Raw genomic sequence first — 26,958 nt, forward strand, 5'->3', positions numbered from 1 at the left:
AGAATTCAATTCAAATAGTCATCAGCAGCCATTAGTTCTGTAAAATTGAGCATCAGAATGGACAAATTTGTTAAGGGAGAAAACTAAATATGGAAAATGCCAACGAAGGAACACATTTAAAAAAGAATAGTCACAGCATCAGCAGTGAAGAGAGTGCTGGACTTTCGGCATCAACTTTCGGTTTGCCCCGCCACTAACTTGAAGATGTTCAGGTAAAAAGAAACACCCATAGGCTACTACGCAGCAATCATCCTTAATTACAGAAATGTGGCAAAACATCTCTGGAGAGAAGCTCAGATTATTATATTCATATTAATCATATTATTTGGATCAACATAGGCTACATTTGTGAACACGTACTTTCTGCAATATCGCTTGTCATGTCGGTCAAGTCACGCTTCCGTGCGCGTCTTACAGACCGCAACTTACAATCGCAACTTCATTGTGCTATTACTCCTTTCGAGCAGAATTTCACAAAATTGGTCAGCTCCCGACAGCATCAGGTGTTTTATAAATGGTGAGTACAATTATTTATTTATTTAAATTATCGTTTAGATATCATAATATTTAGGCTATAAATAATATTATAAATCTGGTAGGTTTGTATTGATAACATAATATGTAAATGACATGCGTGCGGCCCGTGAGACTTGCACTTGGACCATAGTGCGGCCCGGTGGAAAAAAAGGTTGAGAACCACTGCATTAGGGTCTTCTTGAAATGGTCTCAGTGGTCGTGTAAAACAACACCCTTTTTACCTTGTCAAAAACAGCTCTGATCACAGTGACTCGTTTCGGTGCATATCTCTTTACATGCTAATGAGCACTGCTAACTCCGCCCCTCTCTTCAGTGGAAGTGATCCATCTTTGAATTTTAACTTTTTAACAAAACCTGCCTTGAATTGTTCCTCATTCAGAAAACAGTCTGGAGTAAAATGATTTGCACAGCCAGGCATAAACAAATTTAGTGAAAGTGAAGCGAAGTGACGTGTGGCCAAGTATGGTGACCCATACTCCGAATTTGTGCTCCGCATTTAACCCATCCAAGTGCACACACACACCATGAACACACACCCGGAGCAGTGGGCAGCCATATTGCTGCAGTTGGAGGTTTGGTGCCTTGCTCAAGGGTCTCACCTCAGTTGTGGTATTGAAGGTGGAAGAGAGCGCTGGTTATTCACTCCAAAATCAAAATGGCTTGATAACTGAGACTGTTTAGGTTTTTTGGGGGATTAAAAAAAGGAGTGAATTTATATTATTGTAGGGTGGTTGTGTCCACAAACTGCTAAGACACATTTATATGCAAATGAAGATATTTTTCATCCAATGTCTCTTTTAAAATTCCAATATTATAATCTTAATTCAAGTGATGAAAGATTTCGAAAGTCTGACAGTAATTAGTGTTGAGCACTACTGTAAGGTTAACCCTGCTTGGTTAACATGCTTGAAAATGATTAACAGTTGAAATTTAGAAAAGTAATCAAATTAAATCAGTTACATTACTTTAATAAAGTAATTGAAAAGTTACACTACTTATTACCTTTTAAGTAGGGTAATTTGTAATCTGTAACCTATTACATTTCCAAAGTAACCTTCCCAACACTGGTTATTTACTGTATTAACTGCATTAGTCTACTATCAACGGCTCAAGCCTCCGTTACGGTTTAAAATGACGTTTTGGAATTAGCAAGGGAGGCGTTGAATGAGATTCAGAAGAAATAATCCTACTCAAAATAGCGATTTAATTAGAAAAACCAGACGAATACCTTGAAATATATCATCTGATCAATGTCTTGAGGTGTGGCAACCGTAGTATAAGCGGAATAATTGACTTCGGTCCGTTGAATTATTAGAAAAATAATGCACACCCGAGGTGTAACGGGTGTGCATTATTTTTCTAATAATTCAACGCCCTGTTGTCAATTATTCCTTATATATCACTTCGCCAAAAGATTTCAGTTATTTCAAAGGTCCTTACAGCCTACAATAACAATAGAAACAAAACCCACAAAGATACTGACAAAGCAAATAAATATATTAAACAATAGGCCAAACTATATTTACACGTTTTTCCCCAAAAATTGTTTTATTATCTGCAAGCACATGCTGTCTTTCTCCTGCTCTCTCCCATATAAAAGCACACACATACATACAGTAGAGACACACACACTATACTGAATATAAATTATAATTAAAATTTATTTATATTTCTTTTTTGCACAATGAATGCACATTTCTTTATTGCAAAATTTCATATTATGCCTAAAATGTGTTTTAATGTCACTATCAATAAAGATTGTGTGATCTCTGTATAATACCAGTCTTTAAATGCAAGTACATTCAAATACATTTTTGTATTTTTTTTCTCAATAGGGACAGAAACGAACATGCAGAGAAGCTTCTAGTTTTATACAGTACATATGTATAACATATTATTAAATCCATATATTTTGTTCTAATATCACAAATAATAATCTCATGGTTTACTGGTCTTTACATGATTCTTTTGTTGTGGTGCTCTGCATTGTAGCCACATTACCACCTTGGGTGTGCATTATTTTCTAATAATTCAACAGCGCATGGACAATTCTTACTTACTTAAAATGACTGTTCTCCTGTTTTATTCCCCTTTTGCTCTGTGTAATGCATTCTGTGATTGTCTTAATTGCAAAAGACGAATAGTCAACCATTATTTTGTCTTTTGTTTTTCACACTTTTTCTCTCTGTAATGACTTTTATGTAAAGTAGTACCTTACTGAAGAGCCTTCAAGTATTCACACCCTTACCAAAAAGTAGTATACTTCAAGTTTACAAGTACTTAAGTAAAGTTCACGTATATTTTAAGTATACTTTATGTTGTAAGTATACAAATATCAGTGTACTAATAGTATACATGTAAGTGTACTATTTCAATACTCCTTGGGACTAAATTGGCCCACTTTCTAGTATATAAATATAAAATAATAATTTTAAGTATACTTTAAATATAACAGTAGTAAACTTTGAGTATACAACTAGTTTACGTCAATGTTTTTAGCTTGTATTGCAACTATACTAAAAGTGAACTTACAAGTATACTGATAGTTTACTAATTAAATACTAGCATTTTTAGTACACTTTGAAGTATAGTCTTAGTAAACTACTAGTTTAATAGGTTTATACTGAAAGTATACTCGTAAGTTTTTTTTAAAAGTGAACTTTACATCATAATTTATGTATACTACTATGTCCCTATTTAGGTATTCATTTGTATATATTTTGTTATATGAAGATCTGAACATATGAAACATCAAAAGAAAGAACAGAGTATCTGCTTGTAAACAAAAACATTTTATTCTAGCTTCATGCATTCTTTTTTTAAACACTTGAATGTAGGTAAGTTTCATAAATAAACAATAAAGAAATAACATTTTGAACAAAAAGTTGAAAAAGGAATATGAATTTGATTCAGAATGATAATCAAGGTGTAGATGGAGTCAATCAACACCCCAAAGCTCGGCAGTCATTATTACCTCTTCATTGCTGACACCTTATTCCAAAACGTTACACAGTTTGAAGCTGTTTTATATCTAATGATCGTGTTAGATTGCATGTGGAAGCATATGTTAGGTGCGTCCCAAATCGCGTACTTATGCACTATTCTATGACGTTTTGTAGTATAAATAGTGCGAGTAGTGTGTTCACACTGAAAATTCCACAAAGAAAGAGTGCACCTTAAATACCCAGATGATGCACTTAAATAACAGAAAAAACGAAGTGTGGAATGTTGAACACTTCATGCACTCAACTATCGCAGCTTTAATTACATCGCGAAGGGGGTGGGGCTATCAGACTGATTATTAATGACAAAATAACCTTATATAATTCATACACTACATTGTTGAGTACAAAGTGTATAAGTATACAGTGTATAGTGTGCCATTTGGGACTCAGCTGTTGTTTCAGTTTCTTCTTTACTTGAGTTTTTTTGGAAATTCTGTAAAGAAGATGTGTACTAGCGCCCCCTACCGTATAACAATGAAAACGCGGATTCTAGGAGCGAACGGAGCGAACGAATTCGCAGATTTTCTAAGTATAATGACATTTTAAGAAGGCAGCGGCTATTTGCACTAAGAGTAAATAGCGATAGATGCAGCTATTTATACTACTTATTGCAGATAGTGGCAATTATCTGCACCTCAGTATTGTAGTACATTATAAACACAATACACAATAATAACGTATTGAGCGTAAATTATAATTTTAATTCAAATTAGCCTATTAAATGGATGTCCCTTATTGGGACAATAAAGCCCTCCCTACACCTACCCGATAGTTTATTTTCAACTTTTTGACTATTTCTTTCATTTTTATTGACAATAAATGCCTTTCCGATGTGATATGAGATTTGAAATGGGAGAAAAAAGTTTGGCAAAAGGCGGGTTCGAACTCAGGTCGATCGCATCAAAAAGCATGCGCCTTACCATCTACGCCAATGAAACTGATGTTTAAAGAGCATCTTTTTTCAGTGTTGACTAACCCAATCACATGTTGGTGGGCGGAGTTAGTGTAAATAGCCTTTGCCAACAAGGTGGGCTATTTGCACTTAGTGTAAATAGACACTCTGTTTAAAGAATATATCTTAGAAGTACATAAAGCCCATTTCTGAGAAGTACATAAAAAGTAGACTAAAAGTATACTTTCCTATTTTATAGTTTAAAAGAAGTATACTAATAGCACACCTGAATAAACATACTTTGCGTAAGGGCACGCTAAAATGCTATGTAGGCCACTTGCTAAGTTTTGGAAAACAGTTCATGTGTAAGGAAGGTTAAACACACACACATTACCTCTGAGTCTTGAGGGTCTTGTAAGATGGCCGCCTCCAGTAGTAGTACAGCAGTGTTCAGATCCCCATCCCTGCATTTCTGTAGCCCCTGTTCAAAGGCATTGGTGTAGTCTTTGTAAGGGTTACTGGTATGGAAGTAGTAACCCTGCAATCAACAGGACCAAAAAAACAAGCTTAAACGAAACAATCAAGAGTAAATATGATTATTTCAGTAGAATACTTGAGAGCAGGACTTATTGTAAGCATTTCATAAGTCTGGAGAGGTAGATGGTGATGTGTTGATAATTAGATCATGCTGAGGTCTTTAATATTGCAGTGGAAAGTGCAGTCGGGCTAATCAGAGGCGTGGGGAGAAGAAAAGGGCACAGGAACTCACACTTCAAATGATCCACTGCAAAGCCATATGCCCAGCATTCACACCATCCAGGACAACAATAGACACAATAAACTAAGACTCAAATTAATGCAACAACAGATCGATCTATCTTGCCACAGGCTCTTTAAAAATAACTATTTAAAATACTTAACATCTCAAATATTAAAAAGAAATGTAACACTGGGTGTTCAACTCCTGTCAAGTCAGCTGAAATGAAAATAGTGTGCACAAATCCCATGATTATTACAGTAATCTGCAAGCAGCACAAAAAGATAGCCTTTGAGGTGTTTTTGGCAAGAACCACCACACAATTAGAAAAACACTACTAAACCCTGCCTTTCTCTTATTTATAAAAAAGGATGTTAAGAAAAAGGTCTTAAAAGTTTTTCAACAACTGCACTTAGGAATAATCTTACAAACAACTGCATTTAGGAATAATTTTACAAACTTCTAGCAACCACCCAGAACATCCTAACGACTAAATAGCAGCATCGCTGTCCATCAACCTCCCGAAAAACCATAACAACTACATAGAAATGCCCTAGCAACTGGAGGCTGTATCTCTAAAAGAGTTGTAGCATAGGCAGAACAGTAGTTTTTGGCTATATCTGAACATTCTCTATCTGTTTGGAAGCACACAATTATGAAACATAAGAAAGAATTTCAGATGAAAGACAGCATTATCCAGCATCTGGAGTCTATAACCTTTGACGTGATAATCTACCACTGTATCAGTTCTGCCATCACTGAAAATGCAATACAGAAGGCAGTGATTATTAAAATACATTCATGCGGTGGTGTGGAACAGTGCCTTTGATTGGTTAACAATGAATATAGTGGTTTCCGTTGGTTAAAGGTGTTGTATGTAATTTGTTGACTATACTAAATCATAAATATAGCATATGTTTGCAGATATTTAGGAAACATGCTAAGTTCACTTACTCGTTTCTCTGAAAAACAGCCAGTTATTCTACTTTGAAATGTGCGTTCCATGTAGGAATGTCCGTTTTTTTGTTTTGGTCTGTGAGATTCTGCCACCGCCAATTTATTCAATAGAATTTTGATACCCCGGGCTGCCAGTTGGCGGAAGACACAGTATATTGCAGCCATGGAAGCCACGAACTGGATCAGAGATTGCAGATTCTACCTAACCTAAAAAGCCTCAGCATCCATCTTAAAAGCTCTATTTAATATAAAAACCTTTGACCAGATTTCAAAAGCCCCGCTTCGCACGTTGATGGGATTGGTTAAAGGGATAGTTCACCCAAAAATGAAAATTCTGTCATTAATTACTCACCCACATGTTGTTCCAAACTCATAAGACCTCCGTTCATCTTCGGAACACAAATTAAGGTATTTTTGATGGAATCTGAGAGCTCTCAGACCCTCCATAGACAACAAGGGTCCTTACAAGATCAAGGTCCAGAAATGTGGCAAGGAGATCAGTAAAATAATCCATGTGACATCAGGGGTTCAACCGTAATTTTACGAAGCTATGAGAATACTTTTTGTGCGCAAAAGAAAAAAAAAAGACTTTATTCAAATTTGTTTCTCATTCTTCGCCACACGGATACGTTGTTTTCGCTCAAATCAAAGTATATGCACAACGCGGCTGACACAGAAGAGCATACGCTGTTTGCGTTCAGTGGATATTCTCCAAAATGGCGCTAGGGTGACGCGGAGGAGACAAATTTGAATAAAGTCTCTTTTTTTTTCTTTTTTTTTTTTTTGCGTACAAAAAGTATTTTTGTGCGCAAAAGACAGGACCCTTGCTGTCTATGGAGGGTCTGAGAGCTTTCAGATTCCATCAAAAATATCTTAATTTGTGTTCCGAAGATGAACGGAGGTCTTACGGGTTTGGAACAACATGAGGGTGAGTAATTAATGACAGAATTTTTGGGTGAACTAACCCTTTAAATCTTTGTGATGTAGGAAACAGGGTTGGTTTGTCTTTAAGCATATTAAGAAATGGCATATAGACATGTAAACATTAAAAAACTTGATTTACCACCACAGGGGATGTTTAAAATTTAATTATTTTTAAGACATTAATAATCATTCATTATTTGAAATACTTTAAGTCATCCTGAGATCCTCTTGGAATTTGCTATAGGAGGGCCCAGCCCGTGGTGGAGAACGACTGATGCAGAACGTTCTGATTGGTGGAGAATACCTTCTCAGTGGGTGAAAAGTTGAGTGGAACCAGGCCTTCACTCTCAGCGTCCTCCAACCAGTTCCTCCGTGCCAGCTCCTCCCACTCTGCCTGCATTTTATCCCAGAACTCAGTGTCTGACTGTGGGAGACAGTTTAACAGCCAGTATTAGAATATCATATAAAACGTGACCCTGTAGAGCATTACACAAAGGTGTTATTTGGCATCTATTTAATGATGGTTTAACAATAACTTATTCCAGCAGGGAATACTAAGGATAGACATCATAGCATTTGAATTGCTAAGTGTTTTCGATTTTAATTGTTCCACATAGGACAAGACAGACTCAGAATTGTGCTCCAGTTTAATGAGAGGACATATTGTTTTTCAGCTATAAAAGCTGCAAAGTGATTTGAAGCAGCAAGGTCAAAAGGTAAACATATTCATCTTTATGGATTCACCCGAATATAATCTGCAAGAATCACGTTTATGATTAGATTACAGACAGACCTCTCAGCTTTCAGTATCTAGTTCTTATCAAACTGAGAGGTCAGCAGAAGCACCACACAATATATGCATGAGTATTTTTATACACAGTTTTATGTGTCAGATCAGATATGATCATTCCGGGCAGATTCTGGTTATAGTCTATCATGTACGGAAGAACACTAAAGGAAAGTACTATAGAGACAGAGAGAGAAAGAGAGCGAGCGAGAGAGAGATCATTAATATCGGAATATTCTGTAACACTTTATTTTAAGGTATCCTTGTTACATGTACTAGGGGTGACCCCGAATAGTCGAATATTCGATAGGAGGAACCTGATTCGACTCCCAATCTCACCGTTATATATTCGCGGGGTGTTAGGATCATGCCATTTTGGCTATATGGGGGTGCTCAAATGTCTGATTTCACATAGAACTACCGGTTTTCTCCCAATAAGTTAATATACAGCCTATTATGATAATGCTGTAAATAAGAATCTGTAAAGAAGGAAGCTTAAAATAAATATTTTAACGTGTGTGAATAAATCCAACCATCCCTATAGATTTAAATTAAGTTTCACTTTCAGAATCCTGACGGACAGAGAAGCATTTTGGCGGCAGGGATTTAAAACTTTAACAAGACTCAAACTGACACAGGCAGAGTTAAAGACTGGATTTTTTCCATCAGGTGGGGTATAAGTAATTTCAAAACATGGCAGCCTCGCTGAAGTAAAGCGCTTGTACAGCGATTATCAACACGCAGCGCGAGTAGGACAAACAACAATGCATAATATTAATAACTATAACTGGGACGGTCATATACATAACATTATAATGAGAACACTATTATAATAAAACGCTTTGGTTGCCGTGTTTCTACACGTTGTTGCGTGAAAGCGTCCACAAAAGGAGTTCATTCAGAGCCGCGCAGACACGTTCACTTCTGCATTCGGGGCATTCTGTGCAGATAGCATGTAAGTCGTAATATTAATGTTATGTTTTATAAATAACGAAGCGTATTCTATATTAGATAAATGAGTTAAATCCCACTGATTAAAAACTGCTATCAAAAGCTGCATTCTACTGGTCATCTTCAGCGCGCGCAGCTCAAAACAGAAATGCAGAACATTAATAACTACTGTCATATACATAATGTTATAATGAGAGCACTGTTGTAAAAATGTTTTGAATTATTAGGGTTTCGCTGGCGTTTAATGTTAACTATCTTTTAATCAAAACATAAAACATTATTTTTGTATCTGCGAGGTGTCCATTACACATTTTTCCTGTGTGTTAACGTCAGTAATTATGACTGTCTGACTTGACTCTTGGTAATGCATCTTGCCCCGCCCCCAAACATATGATTCGACTATCAGTCGAATATCGGCAAGATTCGAAAATTCCGATTAGACTATGAAAATCCTTAGTCAGGGACACCCCTAACATGTACTTACTAATATAATAACAATTAATTATGCATAATTGCAAGTAAATAACCCTAATCTTAAACCTAACCATATAGTACTTATTACTCAGTACTTAAATGTATAATTACACTGTAACAAGGACACCTTAAAATAAAGTGTAACCAAATATTCTTGTGCATGCAATCAGTCACTGTCACAGTCTTTGCCCATTTATGTTTTGTTCAAGGGCTACTGATCATGACAAGGGGAAAAATCAGCATCACTTTCATGAATGAGAACATTTATTTCAGGAAAACACAGCAAATAACCTTATGAACTACATTCACGCCCATGACACTGATCTAAAAGGCTTTTTATTCATCTATCTGTGCATTTGTGCATGGTTTGCTTGTGTGTTCCACAGTATTCTTTATTTGCTTACTTTGGCTCCCTTAAGAGTACTGCTTGTATAACCCAGTTCTTAAAGCACCACTGACTGGAATATCTTTTGTGTTTTTATGGCAGCTCAAATTAATCTTACAACACACAAACAATTGCTTAGGCTTCAACAGTCCACCTAGAGCCGGTTCACTGAGTGTTTGCAGGGAAGTGAGGGGAAAGTGCTGTATCTGTGATGAAGGTACCCACTGAATGGGCCAATTAATCACAGAAAATCCTGCACACTGCGCACACACACACTGCACACAATCACGTACAATGAGTCACATACACACTCATCTTTCCCATTTGCATGATTAATACACTGGTATAAATCAAATAAATAAATGTCTCTGTTATCAGCCCAATGGAACATGATCAGTCTTTTCCTAGATTGCCTGCGGTTCCCTCAAGCAGTTCTGTCACCATGATGAAGAGGTGCCATGCAGATGCAACACCACAAGGGTTCTTCAGAGTCATTCATCTGTACTCAAATAATGACCAACGAGCACAGAAAACCTGCACACTAGCTTTACATTTACATTTACATTTATTCATTTAGCTGACGCTTTTATCCAAAGCGACTTACAATTGCTATATATGTCAGAGGTCGCACGCCTCTGGAGCAACTAGGGGTTAAGTGTCTTGCTCAGGGACACATTGGTGTCTCACAGTGGATTCGAACCCGGGTCTCTCACACCAAAGGCATGTGTCTTATCCACTGCGCCATCACTACCCCCAGCTTTATAGTTTCAACAACTGTTTTATTGTTAAATGTGTTTATTTTTGCTTTAGGTTATAATATGCACCAGGTAAAAGCTTTTGTAGCAATTAATCAGGAAGTCCCTGATAAAGTAAAGAAGTCTGGCCTCGTATGTGTGTATTACTCTGCAGGCTTGTCACTAACCAGTTCTTTCGATTATTCCAGTATGATCTCCCTGTCTGTGTAGCCCTCGTCATCTCGTCTGCCTCATCTTCCATCTCCTGTCTCCTCGTCAGCACATCTGAGTATCGCTTTTGTGTTTTCCCCATGTTATCATTAAAGACTGTTCTGTTATCGCACCATTTGTGTTAAATAAACCCTGACCGTTTCTCAATATGCGTTCTTGTCTGTACTTGTGTTCTTGTGGACTTGTGAAACATCATCAGTCGTCACCCAAGTACTGTTCCAATTCAAAGCAAAGACTATAGAAATACAAAGTTCACATCTAGCCAAGTACAGTTCAAATCCCCGGATGTGTTCTTACTCCGCCCCTTTTATCAAGGATGCATCCAGAAGTGACTTGTGTGAACTTGAGGCAGCTAGGTATCCTAGAATGCATTTCACACCAATCAGCGAGCGTTAATGGCGGAGGGGAAAAACAAAATATTTTCAAAATATTACTGTTATTGTGTCATGAAATGCCGTTCTGAGAGTATTTCAGGTGAGAATGCAGTTGTTTAAAACTAAAATCTGCGGTTTATTTATAAAGATAGCGCCTATTTCAAAATGTGCTTCGCCGATTTCGGAGACGTGAGCTCCACGCGATCACTGGGCGCTCAGTGCTCATGTATCTGCCGAGAGCAGCCTCACCACGGCTAGTCCTTCTGACATTTGCCGCCGGCTCTGGTCTCATGAATCTGCTCCCACGAAAGTTGATTGACAAGACCATCTTACCTTAGACCCGCCCTGAGTGAGCTGATAGCTGTCCGCCTCTGGTGCAAGGGAAGACTAGATGTCTCCAATTAAGCGATTGAGGCGTTTAGTTGTTGGATGAAATAATGAATATAGCCGTCGTCATTTACTCCCGAGATCTGAGCCGCTGAAGACTCAGAGGATTAACGTTACTTTAGTTTTGAAGGGAATGCGCCGATGCCGATCTGCCTAAATGCATCTATGTTCGCGCGAATCATTCGTGATCCAGCTTTATCTACAGAAGAAGTGAGTATAAGGGTTTTTCTGAATCTTTGCAAATCGCCTTTCCTAATAATGTGCTAGTTAGCCAGTTTCGCGGCTGAAGTTTAGTATGCTCCATTGATCTATATACCTAGAAGCCTCATTATGGACTGTGATACGTAAGCCATCCGCCATTTTTGGAACGGTCTGCGAATCTTTGAGCGCATTGACTACAAAAGCAAGTTATACGCTTGTATATCTTTGAATATTCATTGATTATTATGGTGAATGCGAGATGGCTGACGCGTCAACGTATCTGGAGTGGTCGAATAGGGAATCTACATATATCTATGGTCTGCTCGTCACTCCACTGAAGAGAGGGGCGGAGTCAGCAGAGCTCACTAAGATTTAAAGAAACATGAACTAGAACAGCGTGCTAAAAACCAAGCAGGGTAAAGAAGGTGTGTTTTACACTGCCATTGAAAAATTATTGAAAATATCAACTTGTAATGAACTTGTCAGACACAGCAGGTTAGTGAAAGAACAAAGGTGTTTAATAGTGAATCTGGAATCGGAAGAACTGAGGGGTTGGTATTCTTGAGATGAGTAGAAGTCAATGGAGTTACAGGAGACCCGTGAGCCGGGATAAACTCAGTCACTGTGTCTTTGACAGGGATGATGACAGCGGGAACCTCCAGCGTGCAGGGGAGTGCTCTGTGTGCCGTGATACGTGTCCAGTGAGTGGTAACCACAACAGTGTCCGTCGTCGAGCGTCTGGATCTGCGGATGGGGAAGATGAAGAGGAGCAGAACAAGAGGTAAGTTTCAACAGGTAAGTATCGTCAGGTAGTATACTCAGCTATGAGTCTTGAGAGCGTCGGTCCTTGTATGTTACAACAAGATCGGACACTGTTGTGATTGAGGAGAGTGCTTTTAAGTGTGTGGTGATTGTTCGCTGATGAGGTGCAGGTGCGGGTGATTAGAACTCTGGTGACGTGGATCGTGGCAATTGGTTGAGAGGAAAGCCTGGTCGTTCTCTGACAGTACCCCCCTCTCCACGGCCCGCTCCTGAGGGCCGACCCCGGCGTCGTGGTGGTCTACCTCGTCCTCGAGGAGCAGGGCGATCAGGATGGTTGGAATGAAATTCACTTAATAGATCCGGGTCAAGTATATCATCCCTGGGAACCCAAGCGCGTTCCTCTGGGCCGTACCCCTCCCAGTCGACTAGATATTCGAGTTGACCACCCCGACGCCGGGAATCCAAAATCTCCTGGACTTTATAGATAGCACCGTCGTCAATGATGAGAGGGAGAGGGGGTTCCTCGACCGGACCAGGCTCTGGGGAGACAGAAGGAAAATACGGCTTGAGGAGTGAGACGTGGAATGTGGGGTGGATCTTGTAGTGTGCAGGTAGTTGTAGTTTGAAGGTTACCGGATTGACCTGTTCCAGAATGGTAAAGGGGCCAACAAATCTGGGACTAAGCTTGCGGCAAGGCAGGCGCAGCCTGACGTCCCGTGTGGAGAGCCAAACCTTTTGTCCTGGATGATAATCAGGTGGGGTCGAGCGACGAGCATCGGCGGAGATCTTTTGCCTGCGCACTGCCTGCTGAAGATGGTGATGAGCCGAGTCCCAGACTCCCTCGCTCTCCCGGAACCAGTGATCTACCGAGGGTACGTCAGATGGTTCTCCTGACCATGGGAATAGGGGAGGCTGGTAACCGAGTACGCACTGGAAGGGAGTGAGACCAGTGGCGCCTTGCCGAAGGGAGTTTTGAGCGTACTCGGCCCAGCCTAGGAACTGGCTCCAGGAGTTCTGGCGGCCGTGACAGAAGGTTCTCAGGAATCTCCCTATTTCCTGGATTTTGCGTTCAGTCTGCCCGTTGGATTGAGGATGGTATCCAGAGGTCAAACTGACGGTCACACCTAGGAGAGAGAAGAATGCTTTCCATACCCGTGATATGAACTGTGGTCCTCTGTCGGAGACGATGTCCTCCGGGATTCCAAAGTAGCGGAAGACGTGGTTGAAGAGTAACTCGGCAGTTTGTATAGCGGTGGGTAGTCCAGGGAGAGGAAGGAGTCTACAGAATTTGGAGAAGCGATCAATGATGACGAAAATGCAGGTATTCTTATCTGAGAGTGGTAAATCAGTAATGAAGTCTACTCCTAGGTGTGACCATGGACGATTGGGAATGGGTAGTGGTACCAGTTTGCCAGCAGGGAGATGACGTGAGCTCTTGGATATCGCGCAGTCGGGACAGCCCTGAACGAACCTCCTCACATCCCTTGCCATGTTTGGCCACCAGAAGCGATCGCTTAGCAGCGAGAGAGTAGCGTTGGCCCCTGGGTGGCCTGTACCAATGGATGTATGCGAGGAGTGGATGAGAGGCGTGCGTTGAGTCCGGGGTACATACTGGCGATTCGGGGGACAGCCCGGCGGATTGGCCGGAGGAGGATCGGAGACAACTGGAGGAGAGGTCCATACAATGGGGCTGGCAATAATGTTGGTAGGGAGGATCCCCTCGGGCTCATCGGAGACCTCTTCTTGAGAGTGAACCCGGGACAGGGCATCAGCCTTGATGTTACGAGGACCTGGACGGTATGAAATTTTGAAATCAAATCTAGTGAAGAACAGCGCCCACCGCGCTTGACGAGGATTGAGCCTCTTGGCGTCTCGTAAGTACTCTAGATTTTTGTGATCTGTTAAGACTAGGAAGGGGTGGTTGGCTCCCTCCAACCAGTGTCTCCATTCTTCTAACGCTAGCTTGATAGCTAGCAACTCACGGTTTCCGATGTCGTAGTTCCTCTCCGCCGGGCTGAGTTTTTTAGAAAAGAAGGCACATGGATGGAGTTTCGGAGGGGTCCCCTGCTGCTGTGAGAGAACCGCACCCACTCCGGTAGTAGAGGCATCCACCTCTACGGTGAAGGGTAAATTGGGTTCGGGATGGACTAGGAGTGGTGCGGTCGTAAAGGCTTCCTTAAGGCGGTTGAAGGCGTCGGTCGCATCTTGGCCCCAATGGAGAGATTTCTTTCCTCCCTTCAGGAGGTCAGTGAGGGGACTGGTTATGGTGCTGTAGTTACTAATAAAGCGACGATAAAAGTTAGAAAATCCTAAAAATCTCTGTAGTTCCTTGATGGTAGTGGGTTGGGGCCAAGAGGTGATGGCTTCCACCTTCCCCTTGTCCATGCGAATGCCACCATGACTGATGATGTACCCCAGGAAATGAACGGTTGTTTGATGGAATTGACATTTTTCGGCCTTCAGATATAACTGGAACTTTCGTAATTGCTGGAGGACCTCCGCAACGTGTTGGCGATGTTCGGCCAGGCTCCGGGAGTAGATTAAGATGTCATCAATGTAGACCAACACAAACCGGGGAAGGAACTCCCGGAGCACCTCATGCATGAACCCCTGGAAAACGGAAGGGGCGTTGACGAGGCCATAGGGCATGACCCGATATTCGTAGTGGCCAGTAGGGGTCACAAAAGCGGTTTTCCATTCATCCCCTTCCCTGATGCGAATGAGGTTATACGCGCTGCGGAGGTCCAGTTTGGTGAAGATGGTGGCACCGCGGAGTTGTTCCAAGGCTGCTGGGACAAGAGGAAGGGGATAGCGAAATTTGACAGTTATCTGGTTGAGCTTACGGTAATCGATACACGGACGTAGACCTCCATCCTTCTTTGCCACAAAGAAAAAGCTGGAAGCAGCAGGGGACGTGGACGGTACAATATAGCCTTGATGGAGGGCTTCCTCGATGTACTCCTCCATGGCCTTCTGTTCAGGTAGTGAGAGGGGATAGATCTTTCCTCGTGGTACAGGCTCACCCGGAACCAGGTCAATTGCACAGTCCCATGGCCGATGCGGTGGAAGTCTGGCAGCTCGCTGGGGGCAGAAAACGTCACTGTAAGAAGAATACTCAGAAGGGATATCCACGGATCTTTGATCCACAGGACTCTCGATAGTGGTGGCATGTAGGGGAAGTGAAACGGTTGCCCAATGAGTAGGTCGAGGTAAGTACGGGAAACATTGAGGGAAACAGGACGAACCCCACTTTAGCACCTCGCCAGACTTCCAGGATAATATTGGATTGTGTTTCACCAGCCAGGGCAGACCCAAGATGACATCAACAGTTGCCTCTTCCAGTACCAACAGATGAATGAATTCTTGATGGAGTTGCCCTACGCGAAGCTGCAACGGTCCAACACAATTCTCAACAAGATTGGGAGTGAGTGGCATACCGGTTATGGACTGGATCTGGTAAGTGGTCTTTGTCGCGGCGATCGGGAGGTCGAGCCTTCGACAGAGATCGCCGGAGATGAAGTTCCCGGCCGAGCCGGAGTCGAGGAGGATGGTAACTGGGAGTGGAGTAGAGTCTATTATCAGATGTGCATTGGAAGTTAAAGGGTTCATCTTGGGAAAGGTAGGTTGGATGCCACTCACCGCAAGTCGAGTAGGACGTTGTGGGCATGATGAGATTCGGTGGTTTGGGTCACCACAGTACAGACACAGGTTGTTAGCGATTCTTCTTTGTCGTTCTGAGGGGGACAAGCGAAACATGTCTGTCTGCATGGGTTCCGGTGAGGGTCTGGCCTCTGGCTGGGAAGTTGGAGGAGTAGCAATGGCAGATGGTGAGGGAGTATCAGAAAGACATGCCTTCATACGGTTCGAGCAGCGGATGGCGAGCTGTATAAACTTCTCGAGCCCATAAGTATCATCATAAGCAGCGAGATGTAACTTCAACCGGGGGTTTAAGCCTTGTCGGAAGGCAGTAAGTAGTGCAGGCTCATTCCAACCGCTCGTGGCTGCCAGGGTGCGGAACTTCAGAGCGTGTTGATGGATAGTCGATGAGCCTTGACGTAACTTAAATAATTGTTCGCCTACCGATGAGTCCCCCGGTGAGCTGCTAAACACTTCTTTGAAGTGGGCGAGAAATTGGACATAGGAATGTGTTGCGGGACCGGCTTGGCTCAGGATCGACTCGGCCCAACTGAGGGCTGGTCCCCGGAGCGAGGTGACCACAAAGGCAATTTTTGCTTGATCGGAGGTGAACATCTGAGGATGCAGATCAATAGTTAGTGAGCATTGTAACAAAAAGCCATTGCACTCCTCGGGATCACCTGAGAACGGCGCTGGTCGGGCCATGGGACTGGCGAACATGATCGGCGAAGAAGAGCTGTATGCGGAAGTGGCTGGAGAAGGTACTGGAGCTGGTGCGGGAGGAGAGGTGGAATGAGTGAGGATCCTCTTGAGTGTGTCGACAAGTTCCTGGAAGGGATCAGCTGTACTCATGATGTTGCTGTCCAGGTCCGATCTTCTGTAATGAACTTGTCAGACACAGCAGGTTAGTGAAAGAACAAAGGTGTTTAATAGTGAATCTGGAATCGGAAGAACTGAGGGGTTGGTATTCTTGAGATGAGTAGAAGTCAATGGAGTTACAGGAGACCCGTGAGCCGGGATAAACTCAGTCACTGTGTCTTTGACAGGGATGATGACAGCGGGAACCTCCAGCGTGCAGGGGAGTGCTCTGTGTGCCGTGATACGTGTCCAGTGAGTGGTAACCACAACAGTGTCCGTCGTCGAGCGTCTGGATCTGCGGATGGGGAAGATGAAGAGGAGCAGAACAAGAGGTAAGTTTCAACAGGTAAGTATCGTCAGGTAGTATACTCAGCTATGAGTCTTGAGAGCGTCGGTCCTTGTATGTTACAACAAGATCGGACACTGTTGTGATTGAGGAGAGTGCTTTTAAGTGTGTGGTGATTGTTCGCTGATGAGGTGCAGGTGCGGGTGATTAGAACTCTGGTGACGTGGATCGTGGCAATTGGTTGAGAGGAAAGCCTGGTCGTTCTCTGACACAACTTGTGTAAAATAGAAAACGAAAAGAGGTTTGTGTTTTATATTTTGAAGAAAAAGAAAAGGCAGTGGTGTTTGATATAATTTTGTTGTATTGTAATGCATACGTGTTGCACGAACTACATTTTTGTGGCTATTAATATTTTAAATGAAATAGAAAAGAGGCAACGCTGTTTGATATAATATTTAGTTTCACTGTAATGAATGTACGTTCCCTGAACTACATTTTTGCGACTATTAATATGTTTACATGAAAACAAAAAGAGGCAGTGGTGTTTGATATAGTATTTTGTCGTATTGTAATACAGTGTAGATAACTTTGGCGAGCTAACTGACGTTATCAAGTACGCTGCTGTTCCATTTGCACAATTACAGAATTAAAAATAGTGAGTATCTTTCATTAAAGAAATTGTGATTCAGTGTTCTATAGATAATATTGAGGAGTTTTTACTAATAAAACCAAGAGATGTGTTCTCCTCATTTTTTTTAAAGGAAACTTGAATTGAGGAACTGATTAAACTAAAAAAAATAAGGAAAGAAGGCTACCTATTTATAATAAGAAAATTAGCTCAATTTTGCAGTTTTTATTTTAGAGGTGATTGTTAGTTCCCAGCATGCTTTGCATATGGTTGGATATGGAGAGTAAATTTTGAAATGAAATGCTATTTTATATGTTTTTGAGTGAAGGGAAACATCTATTAATGTTTAATGTTCAGTTATGTTTGACATTTGAAAGAGTTTCTGTTACATTGAAGTTTCCATTGTGCAGAAGAGTAGAGCTTTTGGTTATGGATACTACTCCTATAAGTCATTAAGCCTTGTTCAATGAGCAGTAGCTTTCCAGTATTTCTCAAGTATTTTCCTACTTGAGCTGTTTGGCTGTATACAGTATTTTAAATATACAAAATAACTCAAAGTCAAATACAAGCAGGCCTCATTCAAAATCACAGACTTTTGATAATCAACTTAAAATAAATGAGCACATTTCACAAATTATATTAAATTCATTGTGTCACAGATTAATTAATTTAGGAGATTTTACATTATTTATTCAGGTAGATTCAATGAAAACAATCAAGCCTTAAAAACTACTCAAAACTATTAAGTGTAATATTGTTAACATAATTTTAGTAAATAGCCCGTTCCATTTTTTACATTGTACTTGGTATTGAGAAACGGCCCGTCTTCCTGAGTTCATTTGTTATTACATATTTTCTTTACATCATACATAGTTGGGATTGTATGTACACATTTTTACTTTGTAAATTTTTAATAGATTTTTAAAAGTTTCTCTTTTTTTTACTAATCATAAGCTGTTCATTCATAAATTTAAAGATTCTAAAATTTAAGCAAGTTATTGACCTTGACAGTCATAGTGGCCTGAAGGTGTCCCCTCTATGTTATAATTTCCTGTTTTATGTTTTTCTGCAAAAGTTTTTCCTGTATAGTTGGAGACACAGCCTTGTGGGCAATGGTTGTCACAAACCGTAGGAGCAAGGGAACGAGGAGACAAGGAATTCAACAATATCTTTTAATCGAGAGTATTCACAGGGAATCCAAACACGGAAGACATTCACAGAACGGGGTGAAGACAAACAATACCGGACGTCGGAGACAAGGAAACACAGGGCTTAAGAACACTGGGGAAAACTAGATAATTAATGAAACGGCTGAGCGCTCTGGAGGCCTCAATTGACAGGACAGACAGCCTCCAGGGCGGCGCCCGTTCCGGGACCCATGGTGGAGCAGGGAGCTCGGGGGGCCATGGCGGGTCAGGGGACTCGGGCGGCCATGGCGGATCTGCCTCGGAGGCCGCGGCCCCAGCCCCTCCGTCTATGGCTGGAGCAATACTACCCCCCCTCCCAAAAAAATACTTGGGGGAGCCTACAGGGCTTAACTGGAGGTAAGGAGCCCTCCCTAGGCTTAACGTGGGATCAGCTCCTTGGGCTGGACTAGGGAACTGGGTTGCACTTTCAAGGAGCCGACACTGGAGCGAGCTCTGGGGCTGGAGCCGATTCGGAGGTGAGGATGAGGGCTGCAAACAGTCTTTTCCTCCTCATATTCCTCCTTTGGTTAGGGGTGAACTGGACAGCCGGCAGGCTTGATTGAGCCGCGGACGGCGGGCTTGACTGGGGTTCGGCTGACGGACTGGAGAGAGCCGCAAACGGCGGGCTTGACTTCCCCGCGAACGACGGGCTTGACTGCGGAGCCGCGGATGGCGGCGGGCTTGAGTAGGGAATGGCGGACGGACTGAAAGGTGAGACGGTTCTGGATCGGGATCCAGAACAAAGAGTTCATAGTGGCGTCATCCAATGCCATACTTGCGGCGTTCCCGCAAAACTCCATCAGTGGGAGATCTCGGCGGGCCAGGGCGGAAAACCGTGCAGCGGTTTCCATAGCCGTGGGGAGAAACAAACAGGAAACAAAAAAACTTTCAAAAAAACGGGATAAAAGAAAAAACCTGGGGAAAAAAGGCGCCGCTCACTTTCTGTTTGGTCCGCTGTTCTGTCACAATTCGTAGGAGCACGGAGTGAGGAGACAAGGAGTAGATCAGAATAAACAGTCTTTTAATGACAAGTAATCCAACGCAGGAACACGGGAAGACATATAGACATATAACAGCGGACCAAGAAACAGGGGAGAATACAGGGCTTATAAACAGGGAACGTAACAGGTGCGAGGTAATTAATCAAAAGCCATGGAAACTAATAATTAGAACAGGAACTAAACCAAATAAGGACAAACAGAAACTAAACGGGAAGACTCACACGTGACAACAGTCTGACATATGGTGCAGCTGTGCCTCAGGGGACCCAAGTTCAGCATGAAATCCTTTGTAGATCCTGTTCCTCCCTCTCCTCTTACATTATTTACTGCCTCAAATTCATTATGCTATCTAATAAAGGCAAAAGCCAAAAAAAAATAACTTAATTGTTCAAATATGAATAAGCAGTAAAGCCGTTTTGAAAAAAAAAAGAAAAATGAGTTTGCCAAATGCACCTTTTCTTAATATAGAATTTAATTATTATAATGAAGCTTTTTTTCTTCCAAAAAAAAAAAAGTAAACATTGAAAAATGTACACTTCAACTGTAGATATAACAATAGGAATCATGTTCAGCTGAATATGTTTCATGGCAGAAATAAGCTTCCTTAAAATTCTAATTTAAATATAAAAGCATACGTATTAGGGAGTGTGCTATAAAAGTTAAGGTAGTTTCATACAAGGGAAGCAGAAAACTTCAGATAGTTTGAATCAAATCATGATATTGATCGGATCTTAGTGTCATAGTTTAATATAGCTACAGTACAGAAGCTCTGGCATTTTTTTCCTGATTTCATTACTGAGCTCATCACTATAAAACGGATGTCTTATGAATATTACTGCCCAATAAGCATCTCTTGACGGAAGACTAGAGAGGTAAGAGCTGACATCATCACAAAGCAACCTCTTTGAGATGACATTTGTGTTGATACTGCACTCCTAGGCTAAAAATACACCAATTATGCAGTCTTAACTTACAGGGTGAGACTGACCTTACAGAATGCAAGAAACTGCAATTCCCAGGTGGCCAGATACATTGTGAATAAGCCCTGAGGTATGAAGTTTTGTGTGGTAGCAGAGAATTTTTCAAACTTTTCAAATGAATAAGTATCTGTGATTTTCTTGTGTTAGCATGTGTGTGTGTATTGTAGGGACTCCGTCTCACCTCCACAGCAGCCTTGGCTCGAACAAACTCCTCCTCTAATGAGTGTTGTCTCCCCAGTAAAGTACCACCCAGCTGGGGCCTCTGCCGCTGTGCACACAGATGGTCACACACATGCAGACAAGGTCAACCAGCAGTCGCTTTGTATCACCGTCTTTGTCGTCAGATCATGCTGAATAAGCAACCTTAAAGTTATGGCCAATATAATTTTTTTTAATTTAGACATTTTTTGGCATATTAAATCATTTCTGAGGCCACTGTATATTATTCCTGTACTCAGTTCTTAAGCAGGATTAAAGTTGTGGGCAATATAAAGGTTTAGTACAGAGAAAGGCATCGTCGGTCCTGGGGCCTGTACCATGAGCCAGGTGAGTTTCAGTTTAGTTTGCACCAATCCTGGGTTTTAGGTACCATGAAAGTTGCTTGGCTTTTAGCTGCGTTCATTGCCATAGTAACTTACACTCCACAGTTCACCTGCTCTGGGGCAGGTTATGTTCTGAGTTTGAGATCTCAAACCGATATTGGACCAATCAGATGTGAGCAAAGTGACACAAAAAAAGTAACTCCCCCAGTTTCTCTTGCTCCAAATCAAAGGTCACTACAACTAAAAACAATTGTCTGGCCAAAACCAAAAATTTTGTTATTTTATATGATTTATATAATTATATGATTTATATCATTATTAATTCATTACACACAAGCAATTTTAGTTTAAAAGTTATTATAATTCATTTTAAATGAATGTTAATATATACAGATCGTATATAATATAAATAAGCTGTAGAATCAATATATAATGCTTTAAAAATGACTATGTGACCTTACATGTTCGAGTCTCTATCGCTGTACTTTTCCAACTATATAAACTTAAATTTCACTTGTGACTGCACTGATAAAGCAAGATAATTTATTTTATTTATCTTCTTTCATGAACAAGTACTTTTTTCATTGTAAATCCATTTTAAATTCATCATATTCTTCAATCTCTTAACCTTTAGCAAAACCTTTAACCAAGGCTCGTGATTGGCTGTTCGCCAGTGATGTCACACATTCACGTGCACGTGCTCCACAAACTCAGGATCAAAGCCTGAGTTGACAAAGACAGTTGGTTTTTTTTTTTTGTTGGTTTTGTCAACTCGAAACTAATCCTGTAACTCTGAATTGGTTAATCTACCATCATGGTACAGGCCCCTGGAGTGCCGCTGTCCTGCAGAGTTTAGCTCCAACCCTAATCAAACACACCTGAACAAGCTAATCAAGGTCTTCAGAATTACAAGGGAAACAGGCAGGTGAGGATTTTTTTCAAGGTTGGAGCTAAACTCTGCAGGACATCAGCACTCCAGGACCGACGTTGCCTAAACCTGGTTTAGTAAGTAGTATTGCTATTTTTGAATCCTTACTAGTATCTGAGAAATTAATAGAACATATCTTGTAATCAATACAGAAAAAATTGGCAAAAACACATTTTTGATGCACACTCAGGAAAAGGGTACATGAAGGTAAAAATCCTGTATTTCAAACAACGAATGTATCTCTTTCCATTAACTGCACCTTAGAATCATGGAAGGCTTTTTAGAGTAGCATTCTGTAACTGTCACATACAAAGATGTATGTGTCTTTCCTCAGGTACCTCAGCTTACTATTTGGATTTTAGTGCTTCCAGTATTAGATTTTTTTTCTAATGGAACAATTTTGTCCCCAGAAGGCCTTAGTGAGAAGGGTTTGTACCTGTGTGTAAGTGCACACAGGAACAATTGTCTGAGTGTGAGGGGAGATGATGATCAATACTGAATGCTGCTGTAGTCTTTTACATGAGATCAAAGTATCATTAGTGTGTACCTGAGGGGCCGGGCCAGGGTCTGACTCCGTGCTAATGCTGAGCTCCAGGGCACTATGCCTGTTAGAGAAATCTGTTTTAAACTCTGCAGACCTGAAAAGGACAAGATGCTGTGAATAATTATCTTACTGCTCGCAATAATGATAATGATACACAGAGGCAACTGAATTATTCAATTGAATTGAACAACTCAAATCTAACATCTGATACTCTTAAAATGCATTCTATTTCTTCATCTTGTATAACCAATAAGTAGATTTACCCCCAAAACTCACTAAAATCAGAGTGTCAAAGACAAAAAAGATTTGAAGAGAAAATGATCAAATATGTAGAACTGACTTAAACTGTTCAATTCCATTTATAATAATGGTATGATGTATTCAAGAACAGTTCTTCTAATAATGTTAGTGACACAGCTGTCCAAAAGTATTTAGCCTAACTACGTGTTAATGTTCTTTTTAAAATGGCTTATTAAATCTAATTTAATGGTTTTGGGGAATAGAAAGTAAAAATTCAACATGCTTTGTTTTTGTTTTACCCCAATATTAGTTATTGAAGCAGCATAAAGTTGATCTTTATGGCTCCAGAAGAGTTAAGCACACCTTGTGACTACATTAAACACTAAATTTGGAAACATATCGTATCACGCCTGGTTAGGACACCATGATAGCATATGCACAATGAGGTGGAAACCTGACCGTACCACAAAAGCTCACTAGATGAATGATTGGAGGTGCACCTCTTCCTCTCATATCTCCACTTCCGCCCTCCATTCAAGGCACTGTCTGGGTGAAGGTTCACCTCCTCCCATTTCTCCAAGGGTGAGCTGCTCACTGGAGACAGGACAGTTAGTATGGAGTGAGACAGGAAATAAAACTGACAGGCTGTCACAAACTTTTAATGAAACAACACATTGGTGAAAAAGGTAGATTAAGGCTACCCAGCAGCAGATAAGGATACACTTTACAGCTCAAGGCTTGCCTATCTCAACCAGGCTATAGCCTGCAGCTCGCAACTGATTAAAGCAGTTGGGCTGTGGAATGATAAATATAGTACAACAGGGAAAACATGGCAATGGTTTAGCTTACAGAAGCTTAAGGCGTAATCTACTGGTAATGAACTTTACAGAGCAAGTTGTTAAAGCTTTCCAGAGGATTAAAATAAGACAGTGTAGCGTTTCATTTTAAACCATTTCTAGCATAAGCTTGAGACAAACAACAGAGCTAAAATAAAAATGAATACATTTCTACTTGGGGCATCGGTGTCATGAAAGCCACAGTTCTGTGTGTTTAAACCATTTCCAGAATTTTCCACCAATTCAGTTCCACTACTTTAAATCTAATAATGTGCTAATGCGAATGCTTACGTGCAGAGTAACTGCTTACTGATCAAGTGGCTAATGGGATAAAAAAAATAGACAACAAAGGGCAAAAATGTAATTACACTGAGAGCCTGGTTTAAATCAGCTGTAAGTTTAATCATAAGCACCTCTTAAATTGATTAAAAGAACTTTACACGTCATAATTTCATAAATGCAGGCCTTTTTATAGATTATAAGGGACAACTTGCCTAATGCGTTATAGGGTTTCATTAATTAAAGTTTTGCTCACAGCAGGGAGACAGCTACCATATCTATGGTGTCTGGGTCAACCCAGGTGGATCATAATCATCATAAATACCACATTGTCCAATTTCTTTCTTTTCTTTTTTTTTGTAAAGTCAACACCATCAAGCCTCAGTAACTTCTGATGGCACCAAAAGAAAAAGACATCAAGGCAAAACAAATCTCAACTGACAACTAAATTGAATTATGGTGAATTTTAACAACATTGCCAAATTATCTTTCATTAACAAGCAATATACCTGAATCTAATGAGGCTCTTTCTGGGTTGGAACGGCTGGGAGATGATGGCTCTGTCTCCACCTGGATCAGCTCCGTCTCTTCAGTCTTCTTCTTGCGAAGGCTACTCTTAGAGAAACCATTCTTACGAGACCCACGGGGACTCCATCTGTCCCAACTCCACCTTCTCTCACAAGGTTCACTCAAGTCCACCAAGTCTAGTGCTGTGGACAAGACTAGAGAATGTGGAACAAAACATTGCAAAACAAAACAAGAGTCATCCAGAATGAAAACCTGTATTCTCTTATTTTATTAACCATGATGACACACATTTATTGGTGAAAAAATCAAATCATGAATAGTGAAAAACTGATACTAAAAAAAATAATTTTGAAATGAGCTTAAAGGTTTCATTGGGACAAAGAGTAAATGCCAAGGAACACCAATTGAAAACTACTTTATGTAAGCAAGGAATAAAAAAACATGTTGTGCCTAACAGCTATGGGATAGAGGAGGGGAATAGCAGATGAGTGAGAAGGAGAGGAGGAACAGATGACAGAGCAGTAATTATGGGGCAACCTGCTGTGTTGGAGGTGACTGGCCGTGTGGCTCCATCACTCTTGCTCTCACTCTGGAAGTCATCAATAGAAGGGCTGAGTAACGGACGGCTCTCTTGCTGCTCACTACACAACTGCAACACATAAACCAAACAATGTTCACTTAGCATACACCCATTTCCACAAAATATTGATCTTATTTGTAACATTTATTTTGTTTTCAATTTAATGTTTTTTTTTTTTGGTCAAGTCAGTCTTTTATTTTAAGTTCTTGTTTCTAGTTCTTGTCATACCCCTTTTCCTTAATATCTCCCACTCTTTGCTGTTAATGAATAAAATACTTTATTCTGCTTAATAGGCAAAAACTACTTTAAGTAAATCACTTGTAGGTTTATTTGCCCCAAAATTGAAAATGCTGTGGAGCTATCTCTGGTCAAGGCGGTCAAGGTTTGGCATGTTAGCATGGACCAGCTAGCCCCTGTTGGTAGATGCCAAGTTGTGCAAGATGCTATCCCCCTGCAAAGACCTCACTTGGATCCCAAAGCAATTCCAGTGGCCAGAGTTTTTTATTGGTAGTCTATTTGTGCCTCATTGGAAATGAGAGAAATCGACACATATTTTTCTTAGTCGTGAAAATATGTAATCAATTGTAATTACATATATAATTAATGTAATTACATATTGCAAATCACAGTCAGGGTTGTCACTAAAATTCACAACTTTTCAAGGTTATCCCCCTCTCCCCTGTGCTCAATGAGTAAGATTTGTCATAGAGGACCGCAATGGACCCCAGTCATCACAGGACACAGTACAGTGCTCCTGGTTGTCCCTTTAAAAACGGCAGTGGTCACAGTATATTAAACGTTAAAAATGGTCAAATTAAATAGTTCACATTCTTTGAGTTTTCAGTTTATGGTGCAGTCCCATTATCAAAATTTTGGCAAAATTCCACAGGCTAAATGCTTTACTGTCAATAGTGCCCTCAATATAATTCACACACAAGTCACTTACAAATTTAAATTTCTGTTGGTCAAAGTGGCAAATTTGCATGACCTACTTGATCCCATTGTGAAATCTGGGGGAAAATCTTTCATTCTCACATGGAACAATAATAAATGTGACTGCACCTTTAGTTTTGGTTCGCAAGCTAACAGCTTAGCCTAATGCCTTAGAAAATGCTAACTGGTAAATAAAACCAGTTACGAATGTAAAAGACTCATAAATTAGAAGCAGCTCTTAGCTTCAGTTTCTCCAACATCTTCATGTTTCCAATCCAATGATTGCTGCAAGCAGTAATCTCCTTAAACGTTACATCATCATATTACATACTCATTCCAGTGAGAACATGAAATAATTAGAACTGAGATTATTATTCTTTACAGTTAATCATCCAATCTCACAACACAGAGGGTGTCTTATTACCTGTGGATAGTAGTAGTACTGATTGAAATCTCTGATTCAGACCAAAAAATCTGATACTTACTATCGAGCATATTGCACCTTTTAATTGATGCAGTGCTGTAACTCAGTGACATTTCTAAATGCATTTTCATAAATACATTCATTTGTTTACAAGAATCAAATAGACCATTACATGTAGCAATACAATATA

General features: G+C 40.6%; 1 protein-coding gene across 1 annotated transcript in view; it reads right to left on the bottom strand.

Annotated features, from left to right (window-relative positions):
• Positions 1–26,958, bottom strand: part of LOC306881590 (PEX5-related protein-like) — a gene marked incomplete at its 5' end in the record, with an annotated part of 57,910 nt that overhangs the window by 21,298 nt on the left and 9,654 nt on the right. Inside the window, 7 exons of the mRNA XM_079435767.1 lie at positions 4,829–4,972; positions 7,377–7,496; positions 21,116–21,202; positions 22,952–23,042; positions 23,653–23,782; positions 24,813–25,025; positions 25,369–25,480. Of these exons, the coding sequence (XP_079291893.1) occupies positions 4,829–4,972; positions 7,377–7,496; positions 21,116–21,202; positions 22,952–23,042; positions 23,653–23,782; positions 24,813–25,025; positions 25,369–25,480 (897 nt within the window). The remainder of the gene's footprint in view (positions 1–4,828; positions 4,973–7,376; positions 7,497–21,115; positions 21,203–22,951; positions 23,043–23,652; positions 23,783–24,812; positions 25,026–25,368; positions 25,481–26,958) is intronic.

The sequence above is a fragment of the Barbus barbus genome (genome assembly GCF_936440315.1).
Source record: "Barbus barbus genome assembly, chromosome: 15".
Classification (NCBI taxonomy): Eukaryota; Metazoa; Chordata; class Actinopteri; order Cypriniformes; family Cyprinidae; genus Barbus; species Barbus barbus.